Below are 23419 nucleotides of genomic sequence, written 5' to 3' on the forward strand. Positions count from 1 at the left end.
GTTGCAAACATTCGAATCGGTACCTCAGCTACTATAAATTCCTTCATTTTCCCGGAATTCGATCGAATTTTTTGCGCTTACAAATCGTTCTCTCCAAAACTCTCTCTTGTTTGTTCGTGATACACTCTTGTTGAGTGGTTCGCCGCTACGGAATTTGGAGTACTACTATTACGGTAAGATAATCGTTCTATCCTGCGAGGGGATATTCCATCAACCTCGAAATCTTTGTGAAGAATATTTTCCTTAGGACACTTTGAACTAAGTGGACTCGATTATATTCTGAAAATATTTTTTTCTTCCAACTACATTTACCATTCATTTTCCAATTTACTGTAGTTTTTTGGTTTTTTAAATATTTTATCTTGTGCTCTGTCATTTTACTAAGTGTTTTACGGATTCTGTTGAAACTTTGTTTATACTTATACAGATTATTTTGACAACATTTAAATATTTTGGTTCTTGGAATTCGACACCAGAAAGTGTTTTCGCACCATTGACTCATCCCAATCTTTAAGGAACAAATCGACATTTTGAGGATCAACAATGTTAATTAAAAAAAAAAAAATAACACATGATTTGTGTAAGATTTGATGAGCGAGCCTTATTGTTAAGCGATAGGCATGTTTAGAACGCACAAGCGAACGCTTAAAGTGTAAGCCTCACAAAACAAAGCCCACACATGAGCCTCGAGATGTTTTTAAGTGCCTTGCCTAAGGGTGAGCTATTCGTCAATCCATCGCCAAGGCACTTGTTGCGTTTTACCCCAAGCATGTTGATGAACAATCTAAGAAGGAGATTAAGGATATACTTGTGCGATATGATAGGACTTTGCTTGTTGCTGATCCTCGACGATGTGAGCCCAACAAGTTTGGTGGTCGTGGCGCTCGTTCTAGGTTCCAGAAATCATACCGCTACATTTCGTTTGTGCTTCTGTTTTGCTGCTCATTTTGACTACTTTAATGCTATGGTTTTGAAGTTCTGACTTCAAGGATTTTCAAGTGAGCTTTATGTTTTGGAGTTAAACCTTTGTTAAATGACTGCAATATGAATCATGAATTAGATTTTATTTTAAAAAAATAAAATAAAAAAATACTTTCTATGTATATTTAAATATACAAAAATTTAAAATTTGAAAAGATGAAACCGGATCCACCTAAATGCTCTCATACTGAAAAGAAGAAGTAATTTCTTTCTCATGCCAAAAATAGAATTGTATCCGTTTCAAATATTTATCTTACTTTCCTTTTTAGTCCATTTAAAAGATTATCTCTTTATTTATTTTTTTGGAAACTCTTTAATTTCAACTTTTCAGGTGACATATGACATTTTTATATATTATACAAATTTTTAATTTAAGATCGAGATAAGGGTCAAAAACACATCCTAACTATCACTTTTTTTTTTTGAGTTTCATACCTAAACTATCATAAGTTTGAAAAAACTGCCTAAACTATCCCTATCTAGTTTGCAAAGCACACTTGAACTAAATGCGTGAACTCATTCTCCAAAAGCGAAGTGAAGAAAGTTTGAAATTTTATCAAAAAATTATCCACATGGCATAAGTAATGCTATCTTTGTACCTATATGAAAATTAAAAAATAATATTTTTTTTATAAAAAAACTGCATTATTTAATAAAATCTGGATTTAAAAAAAAAATGAAAAATTAATAATTTTTGTAAAAAAAATCAAAAAATTTAGAAAATCAGAAAAAAATTTAAAAATGGAAAATTTGTTTTTTTTTTTAAATGTGAAAACTAAATAATCAGTTTTCTTATTTTTTTTTAAAAAAAATTCCATTTTTTAAACTATTTTTTTATTTTCTATAATTTTTTGATATTTTATTTACAACAATTATTATTTTTCAGTTTGTTTTTTGAAACAAATAGTTTTTTTTAACTTCTATATAGGTGCCATTGTGACATTATTTATCCACATGAACAACATTTTACAACATTTTTATATAAAATGGAAAGTGTAGATCACATGTCATTTAAGAATAATCTGAGGTGTGTTTTGCAAACTAGATGGTGATACTTTAGGTAGTTTTCTCAACCTTCTGATAGTTTAGGTATAAAATTGAAAAAAAGTGATAGTTGGGGTGTATTTTTGACCGTTATCTCTTTAAGATCACAAGATTCAAAAGTATTCTTTACTTTCTTAGACTTCATGCTATCTCTTTTTTAATTATCCAAATATATTAAGAATAGTTTTTCGCTTGATTGTCCATTTTAAACTCAAGAGAATATTATACTTACTCTGTTTCAATTTATGTAAACTTGTTTCCTTATTAATCTGTGTCAAAAAAAGACCTCTTTTTATAACTAAAAATAATTTACCTTTATAAAATGATTTATAGTCACACAAATCATATGTCACTTATTTAATACCATAAATTTAAAAGTCTTCTATTCTTTCGTAAATACCGTATTCAATTAAATGAATTCACATAAATTAAAACAGGGGAATATATATTTTTAATTTTATCCTTATTCTCAAATCTTATCATTAAACACAATAACAACATACCTGATAGAATCCCACAGTGTGGGGTCTGAAAATCTTATCATTAAACACGATAATATTAATTCAGATTAATTATACTATCAATAAGGACGATTTAATAATAATGGGGAGTGTGGAGAAATTACAAAATCAGTTTAGGTAGTCTTCCTCCAAAAAGGGGGAAAAAAAAAAAAACTTGTGTTTGAACATAAACAAGTTTAGTTGATATATCTGTGGCAATGGTAGTTGCATTTGTGGGCATAGCTAAATCCATTGGGGAACATTGTTTGAAGCGACCACAACGCTACTTCTCCGGTTATTTACTTGTTCACAGGAATTCAAAGTATGGAGTCCAAAAATGGCAATTTCAGAGTCACAGAAATCTCATCTTACAGTCCGCTTCTCAATCCGTTAAATTGGAAACACTTTCCGATTCCGATTCCGGTAATTCCACTCGTTACTTCTCTTTACTACTCGTTTAGTACAATTTAACTTTAAAATGTCTATTTTACCTTAATGAGATTATTTACAGATACACTAGTCCAAATACTAAAATTGGTATTAATTATTATTAAATAATTGAGAAAATCGAAAAAAAAAAAGGCCAATAGTTGTGGCTTATTTTATACCATAAGTTTCAAAAGTGATTCCTTTATTTATTAAATTCCGTGCGCAGTCAAACACCTTTGCATAAATTGGGAGCGATGCAGTATTCGTTTTCAAGTTGAAAATGGTATTTGAAAATTGGAGTTGTGTCTGGACATGAATACAAATTGGAGTTTTGCAAATTTTTGTGAGTGATTTAGGGCCCGTTTGGCGATGAAAATTTTCACTTTTTTCTGAAAAACGTTTTTACTTTATTTGGAAATCAACGTTGGCCATGGAAATTCCAAATGCCAATTGAAGTTGTATTTGGAATTTGAAAAACATCAAAAAACTATAACCAAACACAACTCTAGCTTCAACTCCAACTTCGACTTCGACTCCAAAATACCAAATAAAGTGAAAAATATTTGGTTTTCATGGCCAAACGCCTACTTAGAGTGCAAATTAAGGAAACATTTTTTCGGAGGTTTTCGAATTCCGCTGAAATTCAGCTTCAAGTTGAATTCCAGAAAATTATCACAATTCTATGTCCAAACAGTTTTTTTCCGAAATAATATTCTGTAAAAAAAGTGAAAATTCCAATTTCTTCATGAAGAAAGCGACTTTCTGAGATAATAACACTATTAGTTGAGTGACCATCTGAGAAATCAACTCCATTTTTACCTATGGGTTTAGTAGAATCCAGCAGCTTTAACCCGGACCCTATATTTGTATTAGATGATTATTCAGAACCCGCTAGAGCCTGTACTTGTTTTAAGAAAACCATTAAATATGTATAGATAATTTTTTAGAATCCATAAACTCAAAATTTTGCTAAGCGCTAATAGCATACTGTTTGTATTTGGGGAATCAAAACAACTTTTCACTTGGTTACAATTGCAGGGATTTTGGAGGTTAAATTGGATAGGCCAGAAACGAGAAATGCAATTGGAAAGGATATGTTAAGAGGATTACAACATGCCTTTGAAACAGTGAGTAATGAACGTTCAGCAAATGTTTTGATGATCTGCAGCTCGGTTCCGAAAGTGTTTTGTGCTGGAGCTGATTTGAAGGTAGAACAGCTTCGCTTATGTTGTGTTTTTTAACAATGTATATTTCTTGCAAGCAGTGTCACACTTTGCAGAAATTACATCTTCCGTTCTGTTATTTCTCCTCTTCATTTTGGAGTTTGATGAGGACAAAAGCTTATTGCGCCAGCCATGAAATTTGATGGTTCAAGTCACCAGAGGGGGGAATGCGGAAAGGCACTTTTGGCCTCTGGGAGGGAGTTCGGTGGGGGTCTACCTTCTTAAAAAACAAAGATATTTTTATAACCACGGTCTCTAGGCTAGCTTGCGAGCACCTTGACTAATTCAATGAGGTACCTGATACTCTCACTAGCACAAATCCCACCAAGGAAAAAAGCTTATTATGAGGCGATCAATAAAGAAAAAAGTAACTAATAGGGTGCTTTGGGAAGCACTGAAACTGTAAAAACTAAAGCTCCAAGTTTTAGAACTAGAAATGTTTTATCTTTTTTGTCATTTTAAATTAGCTGTTTTTGTGGGTTGTCTCTGTAGTGTGATGTTGTCTTTTAAAAGATCGCTTATTTGTATAGCATGACATGTTGACAAGAATAATAAAAATTTGACAAGAATAATCAAATTTCAGTGTTGATAGGTTTCTTTGTTCTTTGATCTATCTGGGCTTCGCAAGTGCATCCTCCGTGTGCCCTAAACATCTTTGCAGATGCAGTTTTCTTTATGGGGATGATTGCATAAACTGATGTTTTTAGTATCAGATGTTGATTTATGCACTTAGTAGTATTTCTGCTGTTTGTTATCCATGCTGTGCTGTCAACTTAATGATAGCTAATTCAATTGATTGGCATTTGCTACGTAGGAACGAAAAACTATGACTCCATCGGAAGTACAGGATTTTGTAAACACTTTGCGATCAACATTTTCCTTTTTGGAGGTACATGACTTGTAATGCTGTTTCTTTTAATATATTAAAGATCATAGAGCCTTAAAGTTCAAGCAGAAGTTCTTTTTTTGGATGAGAAGTTGTTATTATTTTGATTGACCAGTTGTACATATCCTCCTCTTTTCTTTTCTCTTTTTGAGTAAATATTCTTTTACTCAGGCTCTTCATATCCCTACAATTGCTGCCATTGAGGGTACAGCATTGGGTGGGGGACTTGAAATGGCCATGTCTTGTGATATCCGGATCTGTGGTACGTTCTTCTTGCATTTCTGAGTTTATGCCATATTTTCTCTTTCTTCCTCTGTAGTTTGATGATGTGTTACTCAGGTGAAGATGCAGTGTTGGGCTTACCTGAAACAGGACTAGCTATAATACCAGGGTATGCCTCAATTAAACATTATAGGTTTGCTTATACAAAAACCTTAAATTCGGTGAAGGATGTTTTATGTTCTAATTTTATCAGACCAGCTGGACATTGCTACTCTCTTGCTGTCACTTCATCATTTTTAACCTATGTTGCTCGGACTCTCCAAAAATGATGCCGCACCTGTGTCGGATCCTTTAAAAATGCACTACTTTTTGAGGATCCAACACGCACCCGTGTCCATTTTTGAAGAGTCCGAGTAACATAGATTTTTACTATTCACAAGTTTCCAACTTCGGAAGTCACTTTAAATATTCTGCATAAGGTGTTCTCTTAATGGTATCCTTTATTCCATACTTGTAATTTATAGAGCAGGAGGAACACAACGGCTTCCTAGATTGGTTGGAAAATCAATTGCAAAAGATATAATATTTACCGGCCGAAAGATAAGTGGGAAAGATGCTGGATCAATAGGTACGTGTGTGACTTGTCAGAGCTCATTTGTCAAGAGACAGGGTTCCTTTGCTCCCCAACCCCCCCCCCCCCCCCCGGCGGGGGCCCCCGTATCTCTTGTTAATACAAATAAAAAGTGATGTCCGCAACCCCCTCGACAATTCCATTGGGTTACCTGCGTGCTGCCACAGTACAGGTGAATAACAGTATTCACCAAGGTTTAGGCAGATAGAATGAAATCCTCTACTAACATTTTTGCCTATGCTGGAATATTGGACCCTGATCTCCACTTTCCTATGGTTTTCTTTTCCAAGTTCTTAGAATGAATAATACTTGTCATGCAGGGCTTGTCAATTACTGCGTTCCTGCTGGTGAGGCTCGTCTCAAGGCACTTGAACTTGCCAGGGATATTAATCAGAAGGTTAGACTTTAGTTATTGAGATACATCATGTTTGATGTATTTATCCAGTGTGCCACCCTTTATGACTTCCTATAGCAATTTAGTCAGGAACTAGAAGAAAAGAAACACTAAAGGGCTTCACCACTTCCTATAAAGAACAGAAAAATATCCATAGACCAAACTGTACACTACACAGATAATTGTCGGTAATCTAAAGATTCATTAGAAGTAATTTTGACACGAGTACTTTTTTGTATCCTTTTCACCTGTTATGGGGGATGCACCCTATAAGGCTCTTCTTTGGAATTTCATCATCTTCCTTGGACCTTAAGTTAATGCATTTACTAATCCTATGCTTGTTTGTTTTCCTCTTTGTGCACCTTCTTCTTTTGTGACTGGTTTTCTTTCTGCCTTTGTCTTTTCCTTTTCCCATCTTGTTTTATCGTAGGTAGGTGATCATTGATTATACCAACAGTTGGTTGCTTCGGATTTCTTTGTTCTTTTTCCCATTCCTTTCCAATTTATAGCTATTTGTTGTCAAGTCCACAAAGCCAACAAGTATTGCTCTATTGTTCTTTCCCCTGTTTTTTTTTTTTTTTTTTTCCTTTTTCATGCATTTTATTGAAAGAGAAGCTTAAGTTTTCTACATGCGAGAACTGCAACCTTTCTGTTTCACGAGCTTCTGAATATTTCTGGTTTCCGCATAGATTGAAATGATTTTGAGTTGGATTATTAGGGAGCTAAGGCAGAGTGAAAAGAACAAGTAAAAGCCACATTTAGTTATTTCCACATGCTTTCCATCCTAGAAGCTCAATTCAATGTCCAGGGTCCAGTGAATGTCTCACTTTATTCATGTACAACTATAAGGATAGAGTAATCAACTCAAAAAGTTCTGTTGATTCTAGTTTATCAGAAGAAAGATTCTACTGATACTAGTCAGGCCTGTGTAAAAACAATATGATAGCATCTACTAAATCCATACCTTTCCTTATGTATACTAAATCCTTATGTATACAGCCTTTTTCCTTAAGATAAATATTGAAGTGTATGCGCTAAAGACTCTTTTTATGCTCAGTCTTTTGCATGTCAACTGATATATATTTTATGACAGGGTCCACTGGCTTTAAGGATGGCAAAATGTGCGATTGACAAAGGAGTGGAGCTAGATATGCAATCAGGTTTAGCTTTGGAGTGGGATTGCTACGAGCAACTGTTAGACACAGAAGATCGTTTAGAAGGCCTTGCTGCATTTGCTGAGAGGAGAAAACCTATGTACAAGGGTGAATAAACAGATTATAAACACACCCAATAGATAAACTGATCATTCATAACGAAGACCAAACAAAAAATACTCCATTTATATGTTATCTAATTCATCATGTCTTAGTGTTGCGCGTTGTGCCAACTTTATCTACCACTTCGATGACACGACAACAATGGGCATTCATGAACAACGTGCTTCCGACTAGTGGGAGTCTAATGTACGGATATTCTTATTTGCATTTCTGTAAACAAGACTGTTTTCGCGCTTTGAACCCGTGAGCACAGGCTTTTAAGTTTTAAGGAGCAATTCTTAATGTTCCTTGCATAGTGAAGCAAAATCTAAATGCTAATTGTTGTCGTATCACACAAATAGAAGACTATAATGTGATTCTTTGGAACTACCGGAATCTTTAGGCTAAGGCTTATGTGCTATCCTTCAGTATACGGCAATAAACTTTTTTTTTTCAATCGACTGACCACAAAAAACGTTCCGTGGTAAAAAGATCTTCAATTGGTGAACTAAACCCACGCTATCATGAAGTTAAAGTAAAAAAGAAAAGGATCAATATAATAAAGACAATTGCTTTAATCTTCAGGTAGCGGTATTCGACAATTATAGAATTCCTAAGATTGGGATCTTTATATTTCCCTACTTATAAAAGAGAAGGAAAAAGAATGTGACAATCACTGTTTTTTGTTGGTGGTGTTGTGGAAACTGTGTTTTCGTATATAAATGGCTAAGAAAACAGATGTTACAACAATATAAAAATCCAACTTGGGAATACAATATCACAAGATAGAACATGTAAGAGAGACATGAAGGTTTAGCTAAGCTTATGTGTTATAATGTCCTAAGGTGCGATCTAGGAATATTTACAATATTTGAACACATTTACATATTTCCAATTTGAATACTTTTGATAATTCTACAATTAAAAGGGACATCTTTCAAAGGCAAACCATATATTTATATAAAATTGTACAGAAAGTGGAAAAAAGCGAGGAAGAAAGAAAATGATAATGTAAATATTTATCCTCACTGTAAACAGAAACACATGGCACAATTTCGCGTAAACACATGGTGCTGTTAAGTTTTTTTTTTTTTTAAATTAATATATAAGCAAGAGACCGCTCCAGAGTTTCCATACTGTACACTACCTGTAATAATTTCAAGAAAAGAGAAAGAGCGAAAAGAATTAAGGAATCCATCATGGCTGAAAGTCTTTCTGCTAAAAAATGGCTTCCTCTTGAAGCCAACCCTGATGTCATGAATCAGGTGTAATCTTTTTTTGCCAATCTGTTTTATATATCCATTTCTTCGAGTTAAATCTTATCTGGGGTTTCTTGGAAATGAAGTTTCAACAGTTCTTGAGTTTATTTGGTAGTAAAAGCTTTTTTTTTTTTTTGGCCTGTATTCATCATCGCAATTTAGACTTCATTGAATTAACTTCCAAATATATTGATTTTAGTATTTCTTATTTAATAAGTTGATCATTTGCTCAAGTGTTATTTAACCGACCCATAGGATGATAAGGTTAAGTTTCTTTCACCTTTATCAACTGTTTAATCTTATTTTGTCTGAAAAGAACTACTTAATGCAGTTTAGACTTAAATATATCTGTTGAAAATATAATTAAGTAAATAAAGTGTGCACTCTTTCAGCTACAGTTGAAGCTTTTAGATGAGATGTTCACACACTTCAATATGATATCAGAGTAGGCAGAGATCCTGAGATTGAATCTTACCGCCACTCATTATCAAAAACAATTTGCACGTGCTTGACCCATGAAAAAAAAAATCAGGCCCGCACGTGAGGGGGCGTGTTGAGAATATAATTAAGCAAATAAAGTGTGCACTCTTTAATAGCTTAAGCTTTTAGATGAGATGGTCACCCACTTCAATAGTGTGCCTAGGCTGACAAGCATGTTTCGAATCTACATGTTTATTGTCTATCGATCCACGAGAGAAGGGGAAAAACCATGTACATGAAAGGGTCAATCGAGATAATGTTACTTATTGACTTTATTTTATTATATGTTTTTTTGTTTAATTGAGCAGTTCATTTGGGGTCTTGGTGTTCCACCGGATGAGGCAGAGTGCTATGATGTTTATGGGTTGGAAGAAGAACTTCTGGAAATGGTGCCCAAGCCGGTCCTTGCTGTTTTGTTTCTCTTTCCCCTCACACCACAGGTATGTTGTAACTGGGAAATAAGACTATTTCTTGATCAAAAAAGGGAAAAAGTATTGATTTTGTACTCTTTTTTTTCTTCTCGTTTTTTGTTAGTTCATTAGTTACATGCCATTTGTTTTCAGATTGAAGCAGAGAGAGTAAAGGAAGACAGCCAAACAAAGGTGACCGTCATGAGCTCATGGTCTTATCTTTATGAACTATACCTTGTTATTAAGTTATGAGTGCAGTGCTTTCATCATCACCCTTTGATTTTTATTAAGAATTATTTGGTTGGCCACGTTTTGATGTCTCTTAACACTGAATTTGCTGTTCTGAGTTGGTTGTTACTTGATAACATCATTGCATCTGCTTCACTGTTATGTAATTCATTGCGCAACATTGTCCATTGTTGATCCTCTTGGGCAGATTTTAGTTTAATTGGGAATCTTTACTTGCTGGCTGAAGAGGCGGTTGCCTGCATGACCTCCTATGCTAGATGTCTGGGAACCTAAATTCTCAGTATCTTTGGTCTTATCCTCATTTTAATTTTCCTTGACTTCTTGCTACTGTCGAATCTTTGATTAGTTCTTCTAAGTTGTGTTTTATCTGAATCAGCTACTATTTCATCCCACTGGTAGTGTGTGTTAGTGAATGAGTTGGTAGACATTGCAATATGATAGAATTTGGTGCTAAATTGGATTTTAAAGATCTATCACATAAATGCAGTCAAGTGCATCATTCTCTTCTCCGAAAATATTTCCTAACATCCTTGACAATGTCTCCCTTCCCTTTCTTTGACTGATTGGTATTGCAATGTATGAGTGCTTTAACTGTTAAATGTATCTTATATTGTGCTGCATGATTTTAAATTAGGAGTTATTCATGAGAGTAGCTTGCAGGTGCAGGACCCCACTAGTACAGTTTACTTCATGAAACAAACGGTGGGAAATGCATGTGGAACAATAGGCCTACTTCATGCTATCGGGAATATCACCTCAGAGATAAAACTTGGTAGGTCGCATTAATTGTCATGCCATGAACTGGTCCTTGTTATGTAAATATCTATTGTTTGCATCAAATATGTTATCATAGTACAACCTGAGACAAGTGCATTGCATTCCTTATGATGACCTTGTGTTTCCTTGACTGGGAAGTTACCTAATATGTTGGTTTCTGCTTTTTAACGGCTTCATTCATCATATATAGGAGATGTGTAGTGTAGGAACTGGCTTCCTAGGTTACATCATGACTTAATCTCAAGAATGTATTATTTGAAAATGACCTTTACGTTTCTTGTCAATCAATCACTGTAGCTGCATCGTCTATTAGTTGGAATCAACTATATGAATACTCTATATCCATTCTATTATATTCAGCCCCGTGTCATTCCAATTAATCTCTTTTTTTCCATAACCGAAACATCGGGGGCGCCTTTACCTTTCTCCACTTAAATACCAGCTTTTGTCTACGGCACTGTTCGAAGTCATGATTCCAATTAATAATTTATACTTTAAGGTGAATTATAAGGTCTCCTAAACTAGATGTTCACTAAATCTCGCACTTATCCCAATACAGATGTACAAGTCCCCAACCGAATAAAAAATCCGCCGGGCAAACTCAACCTTCTTCATATATGGTACCATAACCATATTCTCAATTCCCATGTTAGAAACCGTCATATCTACCCTCATTCCGTTTGGATCTCCCCCCCAATTAGGGATTTATTGGTCATTTAAGATGCCTTGGACCAAGATATCCATATCTTCGTAGAATATAGTTTTAGTTCCTTATTTAATGTTGTTTGCTGAACGTACGCACTAATGGTGTTGCTAGTCTTAGTAAGATAATCCATCATCAATTTCTTTTACTCTTACAACATTATCCCTAAGTCTAGTTCCACATGATTCCTACCCCGTTCCTCTTCCTATCGATCTAACGATGCCAATAATCTTTTTGGTGCTCTATAGATGAGGGCTCATTCTTTGACAAGTTCTATAAATCAACTGCACGCATGGACCCGATGGAGGTATTCATTTTGGTTTAGTTTCAGTTTGGTTACTGACATAAAATTTCTTAGTATTTACTAAGCTCTAATACATGTGAGTACAAAATGCAGCGTGCTTCATTTCTTGAAAATGATAGAGAGATGGAAGTTGCTCATTCAGTAGCAGCTACTGCTGGTGACACTGAGGTTAGAATTCATGTATCTTCTTAGTTTTCTGAATAAACAATGTAGTGCTGATGTGACCAACTATAGATATTAGAAAGACAGTTCTCTTTTCATGTAAACCTCTTGCATATTGTTGGGAAAATATATTTGTTCTTTTGCAATTCGAACCATATGACCAGTTTGAAGTCTGATAATCTATAGTGCTTCAATATTATCCCTTGGCCTAGAGAAAGTGAAATTCTTATGTTAGAAATGTTGCTTAATATGATTAATAATCAAGCATGAAGTATGGCGAGTGCTTCAAATAGTTTTTAAATAAAGTTGGTTGAACAACTGATCCCCTGCCCCCAAAAAGAATTTTTTTGGAGGTGAACAAATTACTTAGAAATGAATTTGTTCATGCGAAATTGAACCAGCATAAGATATTATGAATATTTGACTTTGTTTCTAGTTAATTTAAGGGCCTGCACATTGAATCTGCTGAGACATTCAAAACTTGGTTGTATTATTACCACAATTGAGAAATTACTTCAAAAATATGTAGTTCAAAAAATTTTGCTATGGTAAACAGACAACTGAGGATAGTATACAATTCTGGAAGGTGGTTGAAGACCTATATAGAAATGTGTTAGTGTTCTTACAAGAAAACGAGATTCTTCAAGTGTAGTTATAAATATGTTACCAACAATGAGGCGGTTCTCATTGCTTAATGTTGTTCTTGAGAAGTTTTTCTAAGTGCACACCATCTCCAAATTAAAGACCAAAGTTTGGAGTTCGAAAATCTAGGGACTCAGATATGCGTTATACCATCTTGGACACGTGACAGCACTTCTTTTTGCTGTTTCTTGTACACACATATCCTGTAATATTGGAACTCGTGAACTTCCCTGGAAACCAAATTGGCATATGATGTGATATTGAAATAGATATGAATAATTAGAATTAGTATTGTGTTTTAGTTTTGTTGATCTTTTTATCACTTGGCTTCTCTTATCAAGCTATGGGTTATAGAATATGTAAATTCTCTGCTTTTGACAGTTATATCTGCTGATAGGCTCTGTTATAAAATCTTTGCAGTATTCTGGTCAATTCTTGACATGCGCTGTAGTTTCAACTTACTGTCTTCATGTCCTTGCTTTGTCCATCTCAGCCACGATCTATGTGTTTGTATGACAGCTAAAGAGTCTAGGTTTATTTGCAAAACCTACCTTATAGAACTCCACCTCTTTGTGTTCGTCTGAGAAACCACTTTTGTACTCTAGTTTATGGACGAAAACTTTGATTGCATAATACTTCCTCAAAGTCTTCATAGGTTGACAAGTTTAGCCCATAACTCATGGGCGGTCCTCCTATCGGTGCTCTTGTTAGTTGTTATTTGATCAACGACACCTCAATTGCAATTTAGTTGTTAATCTTCTATAAAATTTCTATTGCGTCCTATGTTTGAATTGGATATTTCATTTGTATTACTCCTATATCCCTTCTTCTTTAACAAGTTTAAACATCCATTTTTTATTTTTCCTTCTCTATATGTTGCTTTTCCTTGAATTAAGTGAAACAGTTCAAGTTGTCTATACATGGCAAGGAAGCTTTTATCATAGGCTTTTCAATAGGAAGGTAAAGATATGCCTAATGCTACTAGTGGTTATCTTATTTTAAAAATATTGGAATCTCTATAGTTTTTCTGAGAAAAAAGACAAGGAAGAGATCTTTATGACGTGGCACCAATTGTGATTGACGGGTCTCTTCTGAGTGACTAATCTCCTAATATGTTAATCACACCTTTCATTTGCCTTAATGTGCCTGTGTCAAATTTGCAAGACATTTGTAGAAACATTTTATTTGTATTCTTCGAAATGGACAGTATCCTGATTGAAAAGAGTGTATCCTTCTACGTCCCTTTGTTAACTTCATGTTCTCCATGTGGCAAGTTTCTCTTACATTGTTCCGTAGCTTCTTTTATTTTTTGGATTAATAAAGATATGTAATGCCTCTTTTATCGGAATATGTGTTTTTCATAGTTATAGTGATGCATATTGTTTTATCAGTCTACGGAGACCTTCTCCTCAGGTTCTGATCTAACATTCAGATTTTGAAAAAATGAGGAAAAAAATTATAGACTTAGAGAGTTACAGGTAAATTGACTGGATTCAAGCGAACACACAATTGAGTGGAGTCCGATCTTGACTGGCAGCATTTCCCGAGACTCGTTACATCATATAGATTTGATCCTGCACTCATTCAATTTAGGGCTGAATTGTATCGGATAAAAACAATAACTAGTTGATTATAGGATATTGAAACTTGGTGATAAGAATGATAACCTAATTAAGAGGACAAAGAACAGCCTCTTACTGTCGGGGTTTGTATCTATAATTCCCGTACCTCACTTCAACTTTGATGTTGGTTTGTTCCTTTTGGTACACTTAGAAAATGAAGAGAACAAATACTATGGTCAGGTGTGAGACCTTACCTGCTTCAGTTATCCATTAGTACACTTGTTGTTTTCCTGAAGAGCAAATGTGATCTAGAAAGAGGATATTTTAGAATTCCGAGGAGGGTACTTGATATTAGCTCGAAAGAGCTAGTGTCTTGAGGTGAGAAAAAGAATTCAGGAAAGTGGAGATAGGGTCAACCTGCTGTAGCTTTGTGACAAAAAGAAATATTTAAGCTTTTTCTGTTATTGAATAATGTTGAGGAAGACTAATAGCCTTTTTTGGTGAGAAGAAGAATTCAAGCAAGTGGAGGGTGGTAGACTGGTAGGGCTAAGCATGCTGTAGCTTTTTGGTGCAAACGAAATGCTTTTCCTGATTTAAAGGATTTTGAGGACGAGTGACAGCCTTCTTTGTATGGTTTGCATTTGCTGCATCTTTTTCTCCTGAAGTTCACAGTTCTTTTGTTCTTTTATATAGCTGGGGCTACTATTATCTGTTACATAGGTGCTCTTTTGGTGCAAAAGAAATAGCAGAAAAAGTGCATTCATTTCAATGTAGCTCCATAAAAATAATAAATGTTGAACTGATTTGGGCAATAGATAAAGAAAATAGCCCTTCTTTTTTTGTCTCTGGTGATTGCAGCTTACAATAGTCTGCATTGTTTTTAATACTGCTCTCATTCTATGAACTATGCGATTTAACTGAAAAATGTCAGCACCGAGATTGTAGGTCTGAGTAAAATGCAGCGTTCAATTTTTTTTCTCCAAGTCGTACAAAATCATAGCCAAATTTGTGGCGATCTCGGTTCAAAGCCGGCAATATTTGTTGTTTGCTTCACATGAAATAGTGGTTATTCTGTTTAGTCTTTGGTTATAAGAAAATAGCAAAACCATCTTTTGCTTGAACTTCAGTCAGTTTTTCTACCACTTTGAATGTATGGATCCAAATGGAGTGATTCCTATGTAATTTTAAGGTCATGAACCTCTTCTATATCAGCTTTTGTATAGTGAAAGTGATTGTTAGCTTAACATCCAGTGCATGTTTTATGTAATACATATCATAGTTAACTTTAAGGTGTCTGTTAATAGTCTGCAACAATCTGGTGAATTCTTTTTGCAGGCTCGAGAAGATGTGGAGGACCATTTCATCTGCTTCACATGTGTTGATGGTAACACTCTCTCTCTCTCTGGGGTCAGCAAAAGGACCTAATTCTACATTATGAAACTCGAGAATAGCTTCGGTTACTTTTCCCCCCTTTTTCATATGTTTTGAGGATGGCCAAATGGAGACAAGTGAGAAATTTAAGCATATGTTCACAGAACATACAAATGGAAGCTGTATAGTAGTGAACAACTTGCAATGATATAGGTTTTTTTTTTTTTTTTGGAAGGGTTGCAATGATATAGTTATTATCAACTAGATTAACCTTAACTTCCTAGATTTGTACCTTAAGCAATCATTACGGAAGACGAGAAGTTGCATAAACGTGTCACGTTGCAGGACAACTGTATGAGCTTGATGGAGACAGGTCCGGACCAATTTCACATGGTGCATCTACTCCAAGCAGCCTGTTACAGGTAACTTCCGTGTTTCTTTCCTTTTTAAAGCCTGGTGGCTGACAAAAGTTAGACCAAACAACAACAACATACCCAGTGGAATCCCACAATGTGGGGTCTGGGGAGGGTAAAGTGTACGCAGACCTTACCCCCACCTTGGAAGGTAGGGAGGCTGTTTCCGAAAGACCCTCGGGAAAGTTAGACCAAACAGTGAGGGCAAATCGGTCTGAATTCCAAATTTCATACGAACCTGAACCTCATCCACCATAACCTGTATTCTCTTCATCTACCACAACCTGAACTCTTTAAACCGTGAGATCAGTTAGAACCAGCATGTTGGAAATCTACACAGTTTTCACGTATCTGGGCTTTGTAGGTATACTCTTTTACATGAAAAGTGAATATTAAGCAAGTACTATCTGAAAACTCTCTAGCGGACAAAATGAGACAGTGGGGGAAGTAGTACAATAAATGTGTTTGGCAATGGCACCATATTGTTTCCTCGGGAGATGCAAACCTATATCCTTTTACAAGTCCACGGTAAAAAGCCTTCTTTTTGCAGCAAAAGTTACATTAAATTTAGAACGAACACATCTGAGACACTCATTCAGGGGGTTGATGTAAGTCAACGAACAGCGTACTCCAAAATGTTTTTCCCTGAGGGGTCATTAACCATATTAAATTCACTACAATTAAGTGATGAATTGAGGTCAGAACTTGTATGAATTATGATTTAGTTATGACAGTGTCTAAATTTTTTCCGACACTGTTGGGTGTAGTATATTGTTCTTTTGAATCCTTTCAAATCATAGCAATTCTTGACTCTTGCAGGATGCTGCTAAAGTTATACAAAGGATGATGCAAAAAATTCCAGACTCGATGAACTTCAACGTCATTGCCATTTCAAAGAGAGTTAAAGGTCATGCTCCATGAGCGCAGAGTTCTGTGCCCTGGTGTTCCACGCGAGTTTTCTAATGTACAATGTAAAAGAGCTAAAGATGGACTTGTGGCATCACGTTTTGACACGGAACCATTTCAGCTGCATATATACCTCGACTGAGAGCTTTTGGGTTGAGCTTCTGTTGTAATACTTACAAACTAAACTAAAGATGCACTACGACCTTGGAGAAATAGTTGATCTCTTCTCCACTTCCTGTTTGTCTATTGTAGCGCAATAGTTAAATCAAGTTTGCCTTAGAAATGAGTAGTTTTACTATTGGAAGCGTAACGGTGCTAGGCCTCAACTCATGCTCTTTTTGTGCAAATTCATCGTCATTGTCGGGCCGGAGTCACATTGTTATAAATTGGTAGTTTCCACCAGCTCTTAACCATGACAAGGTTACAAGGTCAGAGATGTTGTCACCTTAGGAATTGGTTTCCTAAAACAATTGATGTTATGATATCCAACTGAGGTGGCTCTAGCTTCGGCACCTTAATCAAGCAACGATTGACTTTTTTCTTTCATCTTGGGATGACGGGGGGTCGAGTCCTAATAGGAAATTGCTTATGAAGTCACACGTCATCGGTTTTTATAAGATTGGAGGGCTCCGTCTAATGCTAAATAAAAAAGATAAAGGCTAGCTTTTCAAGGGCAATTTGAAACAAATTGCCCTTCTTCGAGGGTAGTCTTTAATTTTTGCCCCTAACATTGATGGTTTTAATTTTTGCCTTTCGCTTAATACCTCGAGATTCTGAGTCGAACCCGATTCAATCGAAAAAAAAAAAAGGGCAATTTGCAGGATTACCTTTCGCTGGGGTGATTTTTAATTTTTACCCCTCAAAATGGTGGTCTTTAAATCTTTCCCTTCAGGCAGAATTTACATGACACAGGTAGAATTTTGCAAAGTCTGCCTAGCGATTTTATTTTTTTTTAACTTGAGCTGGGGTTCAAATTGGCAATCTCGGGGTGTTAGGCGAGGGGTAAAAATTAAAGATTACCAATTTAAAGGGCAAAAATTAAAGACCACCCCAAATGACGGGCAATCCGCGCAAAAAAAAAAAAAGAAAAAAAATCACAAGACAAGTTTCGTAGGAAAATGAGGCCTAGAAGGCCTAACTTTTGCCCAAAATTAGGCCTTAAGGTAAACCTCTGCCTTAAAGCCTTGCCCAAATAGGCCTAATTTTGGCAAATGTTAGGCCTTAAGGTAGAGTCTGCGAGAGTTTTGCCTTGCGATTTTTTTTTTTTGATCGAGCGGGGTTCAAATCTAGAACCTAGGGATATTTTCGGCCACTTTTTTAAGCAAAGAACAAAAATTAAAGACCAGTGCGTTTGAAGAGCATTCCGCACAAAAAATTATCTTTCCTACGACCAAAGAAAGGGGCAATTTGCAGGAATGTCCTTCGTTGGGGGTGGTCTTTAATTTTTTACTGCTTAATACCCTGAGGTCCTGGGTTCACACTCAGGCTCAATCAAAAAAATAAAATAAAATCGTAAGGCATAAGTTGGGATTCGCAGGCACCAACTTATGCCTTAAGCCAAACTTTTACTCAAAATTAAGCCTTAAGGCAGAGGTTTGCAAAATTTCACTCTGGCTTAAGGCAGAGTTTGAGACGCAACTTATGCCTTAGCATTTTTTTTTTTGACTGAGCAGGGATTCAAACCCGGAATCAAGAGGCTTTTAGCGAAAAGCAAAAATTACGGACCACCAATTTGAGGGCCAAAACTTAAAGACCAGTCCTTTTGAAGGATGTTTCGTGCAAAAAAAAGCATAGAAAGGCCTCACCGAACATTTCATACCCAACGACAAATGAGCAATGAATGGTGTCCACAGCAGTTTATCTATACCAATTCTTAACAATATAGCCAACTTAACTGCTTGCATATTGTTATTAACATAACAATTGATGCATCATAGTTTATAGTTTATCACTAACATAACATGTACAACTGTTGCATCAATCCAATCGCAACCCAATCATAACTTAGGAAGCTCGACATGATTGTGTTATTAGGGGTTCTTGGATGATCAATAAGAAACGTCTCAATCTTTAGGTGCTTTTGAATAATTCTAAGTTCTACTATTTATACGATGAAAAATGTGCCAATCTTTGGATGCAATTTTATCTAATTTTTACCATTTAGGCGTGTGTCGTCTAAACGGTCACTAATTCAATTTGTTCATTTTCTACATGAATAGACGTCAAATAGGTTCCGTCAAAAATAGTCACCAATCCAATTTTGATACTTCTATAAAAATATGCCTCAATTAGGTTTCGTCTTGTTTTGTTTTGCTTAATAACTAGTATTGACTGATTGACTCCAATACAAGTACCAAGCTGGTTATTCATATAAGCAAGAAGTGAATCAAGTCTGTTGTTTGATGGATTCAAATTTGTTTCATGCAAATAACAAAGTGTACCACGGAATTAACTTGGTGCAAACAACGAAAGACGAATAAACAATGAACATACATGACCCGTTAAGCCAAAAGCAAATGTGGTTACAAGGTCATTCATAAACTCTACCACAAAATCCAACAACACATGACTCATCACCAACGAAGAGATAGGATATCGGACACTCAACACAGAACTAAGACAAAAACAAATTAACTGAAAAAGTACATCTGGCATGCAATGGATAAAACAAGCATTTACTCTCTGGCCCATTCAAGTACCCTTGACCTGTTGTTGGGCCTGATGGCCCAACTGCTCAGCTTTCTCCTTCATTTCATGGGCTGCATGCGCTAGTCTATCTCTTGCATAATCTATCTTATCTGCTCCGATTGGGTGCTTCCCTGTGGTATACCTATCACAAACACAAATCCAGAACATAAATTTAGTGAGTTAAAATTCTTAGGTTCAATTCTTAGGTTCTTACTACAGAAGACATCACACTTTTGGGAAATCATGAGTTCAAACCATACTCCCTCCATTGTGATTTATGTGGTACTCCATCCATCCCAATTTTATGTTGCACTGTCTGACTGGACACTAAATACTTATGTTAATTCAAGAGAGAAATAAAAGAGACTTTTCAAACTTGTCTGGAAGAAGTCTTAAGACATTTATGGCTATTAATCAATTCATCAAGGATAAAATAAAAAAATTAAAGTACATTTTCTTCAAAATATCGAAATATGACTCTTTTTTGCCGGTTACACAAAAAAGAAAAGTAGACTAAAAAAGTTAAGTGTCACATAAATTGAAAAATAAATACTATTTCTGAAAAAAAAAAATGACACATTTCTCTATTTGTGAACAATTTAACTTCAAATTTCCATTTTGCCCTAATGAGAAGCTTTTACTAGCTACTGAAATGTTATGGCAAGATTAAGATCACACGTACCCAAAAATTCATTTTTTTTAAAAAAATTATGTGTCTAATCAAATTATATCACATAAATCAAAACAAATAAATCAAATCAAAGAGGATTAATGTTTTTTTTTTTTTTTTGAAATTATAGAGCAACATATCAAAAATGCTACATGGGCAAATGTACCTGTACATCCAGTAGAAAACAAAAGTGGCAGTAGCACCAAACCCTCCAGCAGCCAACAACCCTCCAAGTATCATGAAAATCGTAATGGCCGCAGGTACAAGAACCGGGCTAAAAATAACCAACAAAGGTGTAGCCACAACAAGCCCAATCACAGTTGCTGCTAAAGTCAGCCCAGAAAGCACCATCAACGAACCACCCACCGTCACAGCCGTGGTGGTCTTAGCCACCTGGCGTGACAGCTGGTGGTGCTGCTCATGACGTGGATGAATCTGAGACATTTTTTTTTTTTTTTAATAACTTTTGGAGATGATTTTTTTCTTGTTTTTTTAGATGAAGAGTAGTAGTAATAGAAAAGTAGAGAGGAGTTGGGAGTGTAAATATAGAGGAGAAGGAGATTGGGTTAGTGCATGGTGATTACGTGTGAGAATGTGAGTTTGCATGTATTTGTTGGTCGACACGTATTATTTGTCTCTGTTGGAGACAGGTTCTGGTTTACTAGCTGGCTTACTTGGGTCTTTGGAATTCAATTTCGGGCGATAATATCAACAAAGCTCATATTTACATAATTTGATGATAGATTTTCAACAAAATCATGCTACCAAGTAGTCATAATGTGACAGGAGAATTTAAATTCTATGCAAGTACTTCAAAGAAAATTGAGTTGCTTGTAAGGTTATTTATTATAAGTAAATTTGTGTACTCGTTTCGTTTTAATTTAGTGGTATTTATTTGACTGCAAACCAAATTTAAGACAAAAAAGTATTTAAAACTTGTGATTCAAAATAAATCATAAATTTTTATGTGGCTATTAAGTATTTAATTAAGGTAAAACCGTAAATTGAGCAATATAAAATTAAATTGCTATTAAATATGAAAAAATGATACTGTCTTGGACAAACTAAAAAAGAAAACGTACCAACAAAAATGCGACGGAAAAGTAATAATTGATAATTAGATTATATTATTACTCCTTTCATCTTAATTTATGTAATGTTGTTTGACTAGGCATGAAAATTTCACAAAAAAAAAGAAGACTTTTGACACTTATAACCGAAAAACGACATAAATATTTATATGACTATAAATCATCTAAAAATAAATTGAAATGTTTAAAATTTTATTCCTTTGAATACAAAAATACTATATTCTTGAAATAAAAAAAAGCACATAATTTGAATGAGCTTTCGCCTTTTAAGCCAATTACTTAGCAGTAGAGAAATAAGTATGACGACGTTGTGAATGAAAAGACGAGGCCAAAGAGAATGTAGTAAGTAATACTTTGATAAGATCGAAATGATCTTCAAGAAATATTTTGTTCACAAGGGAACTTTTGGGTATGTATCAATCCCTAACGAAAGATGACGACAATCCCAATTGGAGGTTATGTTTCAGTATTGAAAATTCAAAAGTGACACTGCTTTAATTTATCTTTTTTCTTTCTTTGAGAGTCTTGAGTCATGGTGTCATACTAGCTTTTATCGAAACAAGAAGGCCTAATACGCAGCTAGCCCCTTAAATTTGTTATTAATATGTTTCATTTAGATACTCGAACTAAGTCTGATTTCAATTGAACGCCTCAACTCTCAATAAAAAGATTTCAATTATACTTTTAGTTTAAATTTTAAAATATTTTTCACGTATTAATTCGTCTATAGATAGCTGAGTTAACCATATAAAACATGTCACCTCATTTAATTATACACATCAACCTCAAGTAAAAAATATGTTGAGTTTCACGGCTTATGGAGGCGAATGCGTAAAATTTAAAAAAATGCCATATTTTAACTTAACTATCTAATAGATGGACACACTTTATAAAATAATCAAAATTTAAATTGAGAGCGTCTAGTTGAAACATTTTATTAAGAATTGAAATTTCAATTGAATCGAGTGTGCAAATAGAATATCATCACAAATTTAAAAGGCTGCCTCCATATTCAGCCAAAAAGACAAGGACAGGTGATCACACATGATATTCAAATTCAAACTGTATGTCAAAATGAAACTGTCCCGGATATCAAGAATCTGTTACCAGATTCAGACAAAGAGGAAATTTGAATTAAATTATTATCAAACAAAATGTAATTCAGTTATATATATATATATATATATATATATATATATTTTGACAAATTAATTTCTTTCTTTATTATTAGATTATTGAAAAATGGTATACGTTATCGATAATTTATATGACGCAAGTTAATTTGATATGAAACTTAAAAAGGAAATGAATTTTTTAAAAACTTATTAATACCTTACATATGATATAATATACTTTTGTGATGTGAGATTCTTGGAAATTGTTATCTTAAATATATCATAATATTTATATAATTATTTAAGAGAATCATTAAGCATAAAATAAATACTTTGAAGTTAAATATTTTAATATAAAAACATGTCATTTTTTAAAATGAATTTATTAAGAACAGAGACAAAGCTAGATTTGAAATTTATAAATTCGTAATTCTAATGCTTTAAAGTTATTGAATTTTAAATTAATAATTTGACATTCAAAGAATATTTTTAATATAAATACAGCGGTTTTACCAAAGTTACGAAAACGTATCAAATTGAGAATGCCATGAAGCGGAAATAGGAAGGGCCGTAACTTTTTGGGTGCCTATATATAGCTGAATATAGCAAAATTTAGAGAACTTTATACTGTTTGTAACCTAACGTGACAATTACATAGAAGTTGCTGGTTGTGACATGCAAATTTAAGTTCATTTTTAGTACTAGTAAATTTGTTCGCTCTTCGCGCGATTATAAAAATACCAATAAGTTTTCATAAAATTAATTTAGATAGAATAGATTAAAAAAAAAAATCATTGTATATGCATAGAAAGTTTAATTTTATTATATTGATTAAATAAAAAAGATACTACTGTTTGGAATTAGTTGTTAGTTGAACTGCATTTTTCATTATCAATTTCTTTCTAAAGAAATAGTAAAAGAAGAAGAGTTCTTATACATGCTTTACTTTAAGTATCATTTTTCTTATATTCAAATGAGAGAACACATGAATTCAAAACTAAAAAAAATACCAACTTATTATTGGGTCTGTTAACTACCAAGTGCAAGACAA

General features: G+C 34.4%; 3 protein-coding genes across 4 annotated transcripts; 2 read left to right on the forward strand and 1 right to left on the reverse strand.

Annotated features, from left to right (window-relative positions):
• The first annotated feature begins 2710 nt into the window (after positions 1 to 2710).
• On the forward strand, positions 2711 to 7905 carry LOC132030320 (probable enoyl-CoA hydratase 2, mitochondrial). Its single transcript, XM_059419901.1, has 8 exons — positions 2711 to 2948; positions 3993 to 4162; positions 4992 to 5066; positions 5235 to 5325; positions 5403 to 5454; positions 5810 to 5913; positions 6237 to 6313; positions 7404 to 7905. Exons 1-8 carry the CDS (start codon positions 2744 to 2746, stop codon positions 7578 to 7580), a joined length of 951 nt encoding a protein of 316 aa, XP_059275884.1. The 5' UTR covers positions 2711 to 2743; the 3' UTR covers positions 7581 to 7905.
• A 767-nt stretch (positions 7906 to 8672) lies between these two features.
• On the forward strand, positions 8673 to 17114 carry LOC132030321 (ubiquitin carboxyl-terminal hydrolase 3-like). Of its 2 annotated transcripts, none has more exons than XM_059419902.1 (9): positions 8673 to 8831; positions 9614 to 9745; positions 9869 to 9907; positions 10625 to 10736; positions 11693 to 11751; positions 11842 to 11916; positions 15450 to 15498; positions 15831 to 15907; positions 16718 to 17114. In XM_059419902.1, the coding sequence occupies exons 1-9, from the start codon at positions 8766 to 8768 to the stop codon at positions 16817 to 16819; spliced, it is 711 nt and encodes a 236-aa protein (XP_059275885.1). In that variant the 5' UTR covers positions 8673 to 8765; the 3' UTR covers positions 16820 to 17114. The 2 variants fall into 2 exon arrangements, with proteins under 2 accessions (XP_059275885.1, XP_059275886.1); XM_059419903.1 differs by having other exon boundaries at positions 10631 to 10736.
• A 2118-nt stretch (positions 17115 to 19232) lies between these two features.
• Positions 19233 to 20685, reverse strand: LOC132030323 (oleosin Cor a 13-like). The gene is made up of 2 exons (XM_059419904.1): positions 20329 to 20685; positions 19233 to 19634 (listed from the first exon to the last, which is right to left on the reverse strand). The coding sequence occupies exons 1-2, from the start codon at positions 20604 to 20606 to the stop codon at positions 19496 to 19498; spliced, it is 417 nt and encodes a 138-aa protein (XP_059275887.1). The 5' UTR covers positions 20607 to 20685; the 3' UTR covers positions 19233 to 19495.
• Positions 20686 to 23419: the final 2734 nt, after the last annotated feature.

This window comes from Lycium ferocissimum, chromosome 9, assembly GCF_029784015.1.
Source record: "Lycium ferocissimum isolate CSIRO_LF1 chromosome 9, AGI_CSIRO_Lferr_CH_V1, whole genome shotgun sequence".
Taxonomy (NCBI): Eukaryota; Viridiplantae; Streptophyta; class Magnoliopsida; order Solanales; family Solanaceae; genus Lycium; species Lycium ferocissimum.

Excerpts from the sequence above, each read along its gene's own strand:
- LOC132030320 (XM_059419901.1), top strand. The coding sequence starts at position 2,744 with ATGGTAGTTGCATTTGTGGGCATAGCTAAATCCATTGGGGAACATTGT. Across the intron at positions 5,067-5,234 it reads CAACATTTTCCTTTTTGGAG|GCTCTTCATATCCCTACAAT; the intron begins GTACATGACTTG and ends TCTTTTACTCAG. Across the intron at positions 5,455-5,809 it reads GGACTAGCTATAATACCAGG|AGCAGGAGGAACACAACGGC; the intron begins GTATGCCTCAAT and ends TGTAATTTATAG.
- LOC132030321 (XM_059419902.1), top strand. The coding sequence starts at position 8,766 with ATGGCTGAAAGTCTTTCTGCTAAAAAATGGCTTCCTCTTGAAGCCAAC. Across the intron at positions 9,908-10,624 it reads AGGAAGACAGCCAAACAAAG|GTGCAGGACCCCACTAGTAC; the intron begins GTGACCGTCATG and ends AGTAGCTTGCAG. Across the intron at positions 15,908-16,717 it reads CTCCAAGCAGCCTGTTACAG|GATGCTGCTAAAGTTATACA; the intron begins GTAACTTCCGTG and ends TGACTCTTGCAG.
- LOC132030323 (XM_059419904.1), bottom strand. The coding sequence starts at position 20,606 with ATGTCTCAGATTCATCCACGTCATGAGCAGCACCACCAGCTGTCACGC. Across the intron at positions 19,635-20,328 it reads GTTTTCTACTGGATGTACAG|GTATACCACAGGGAAGCACC; the intron begins GTACATTTGCCC and ends TGTTTGTGATAG.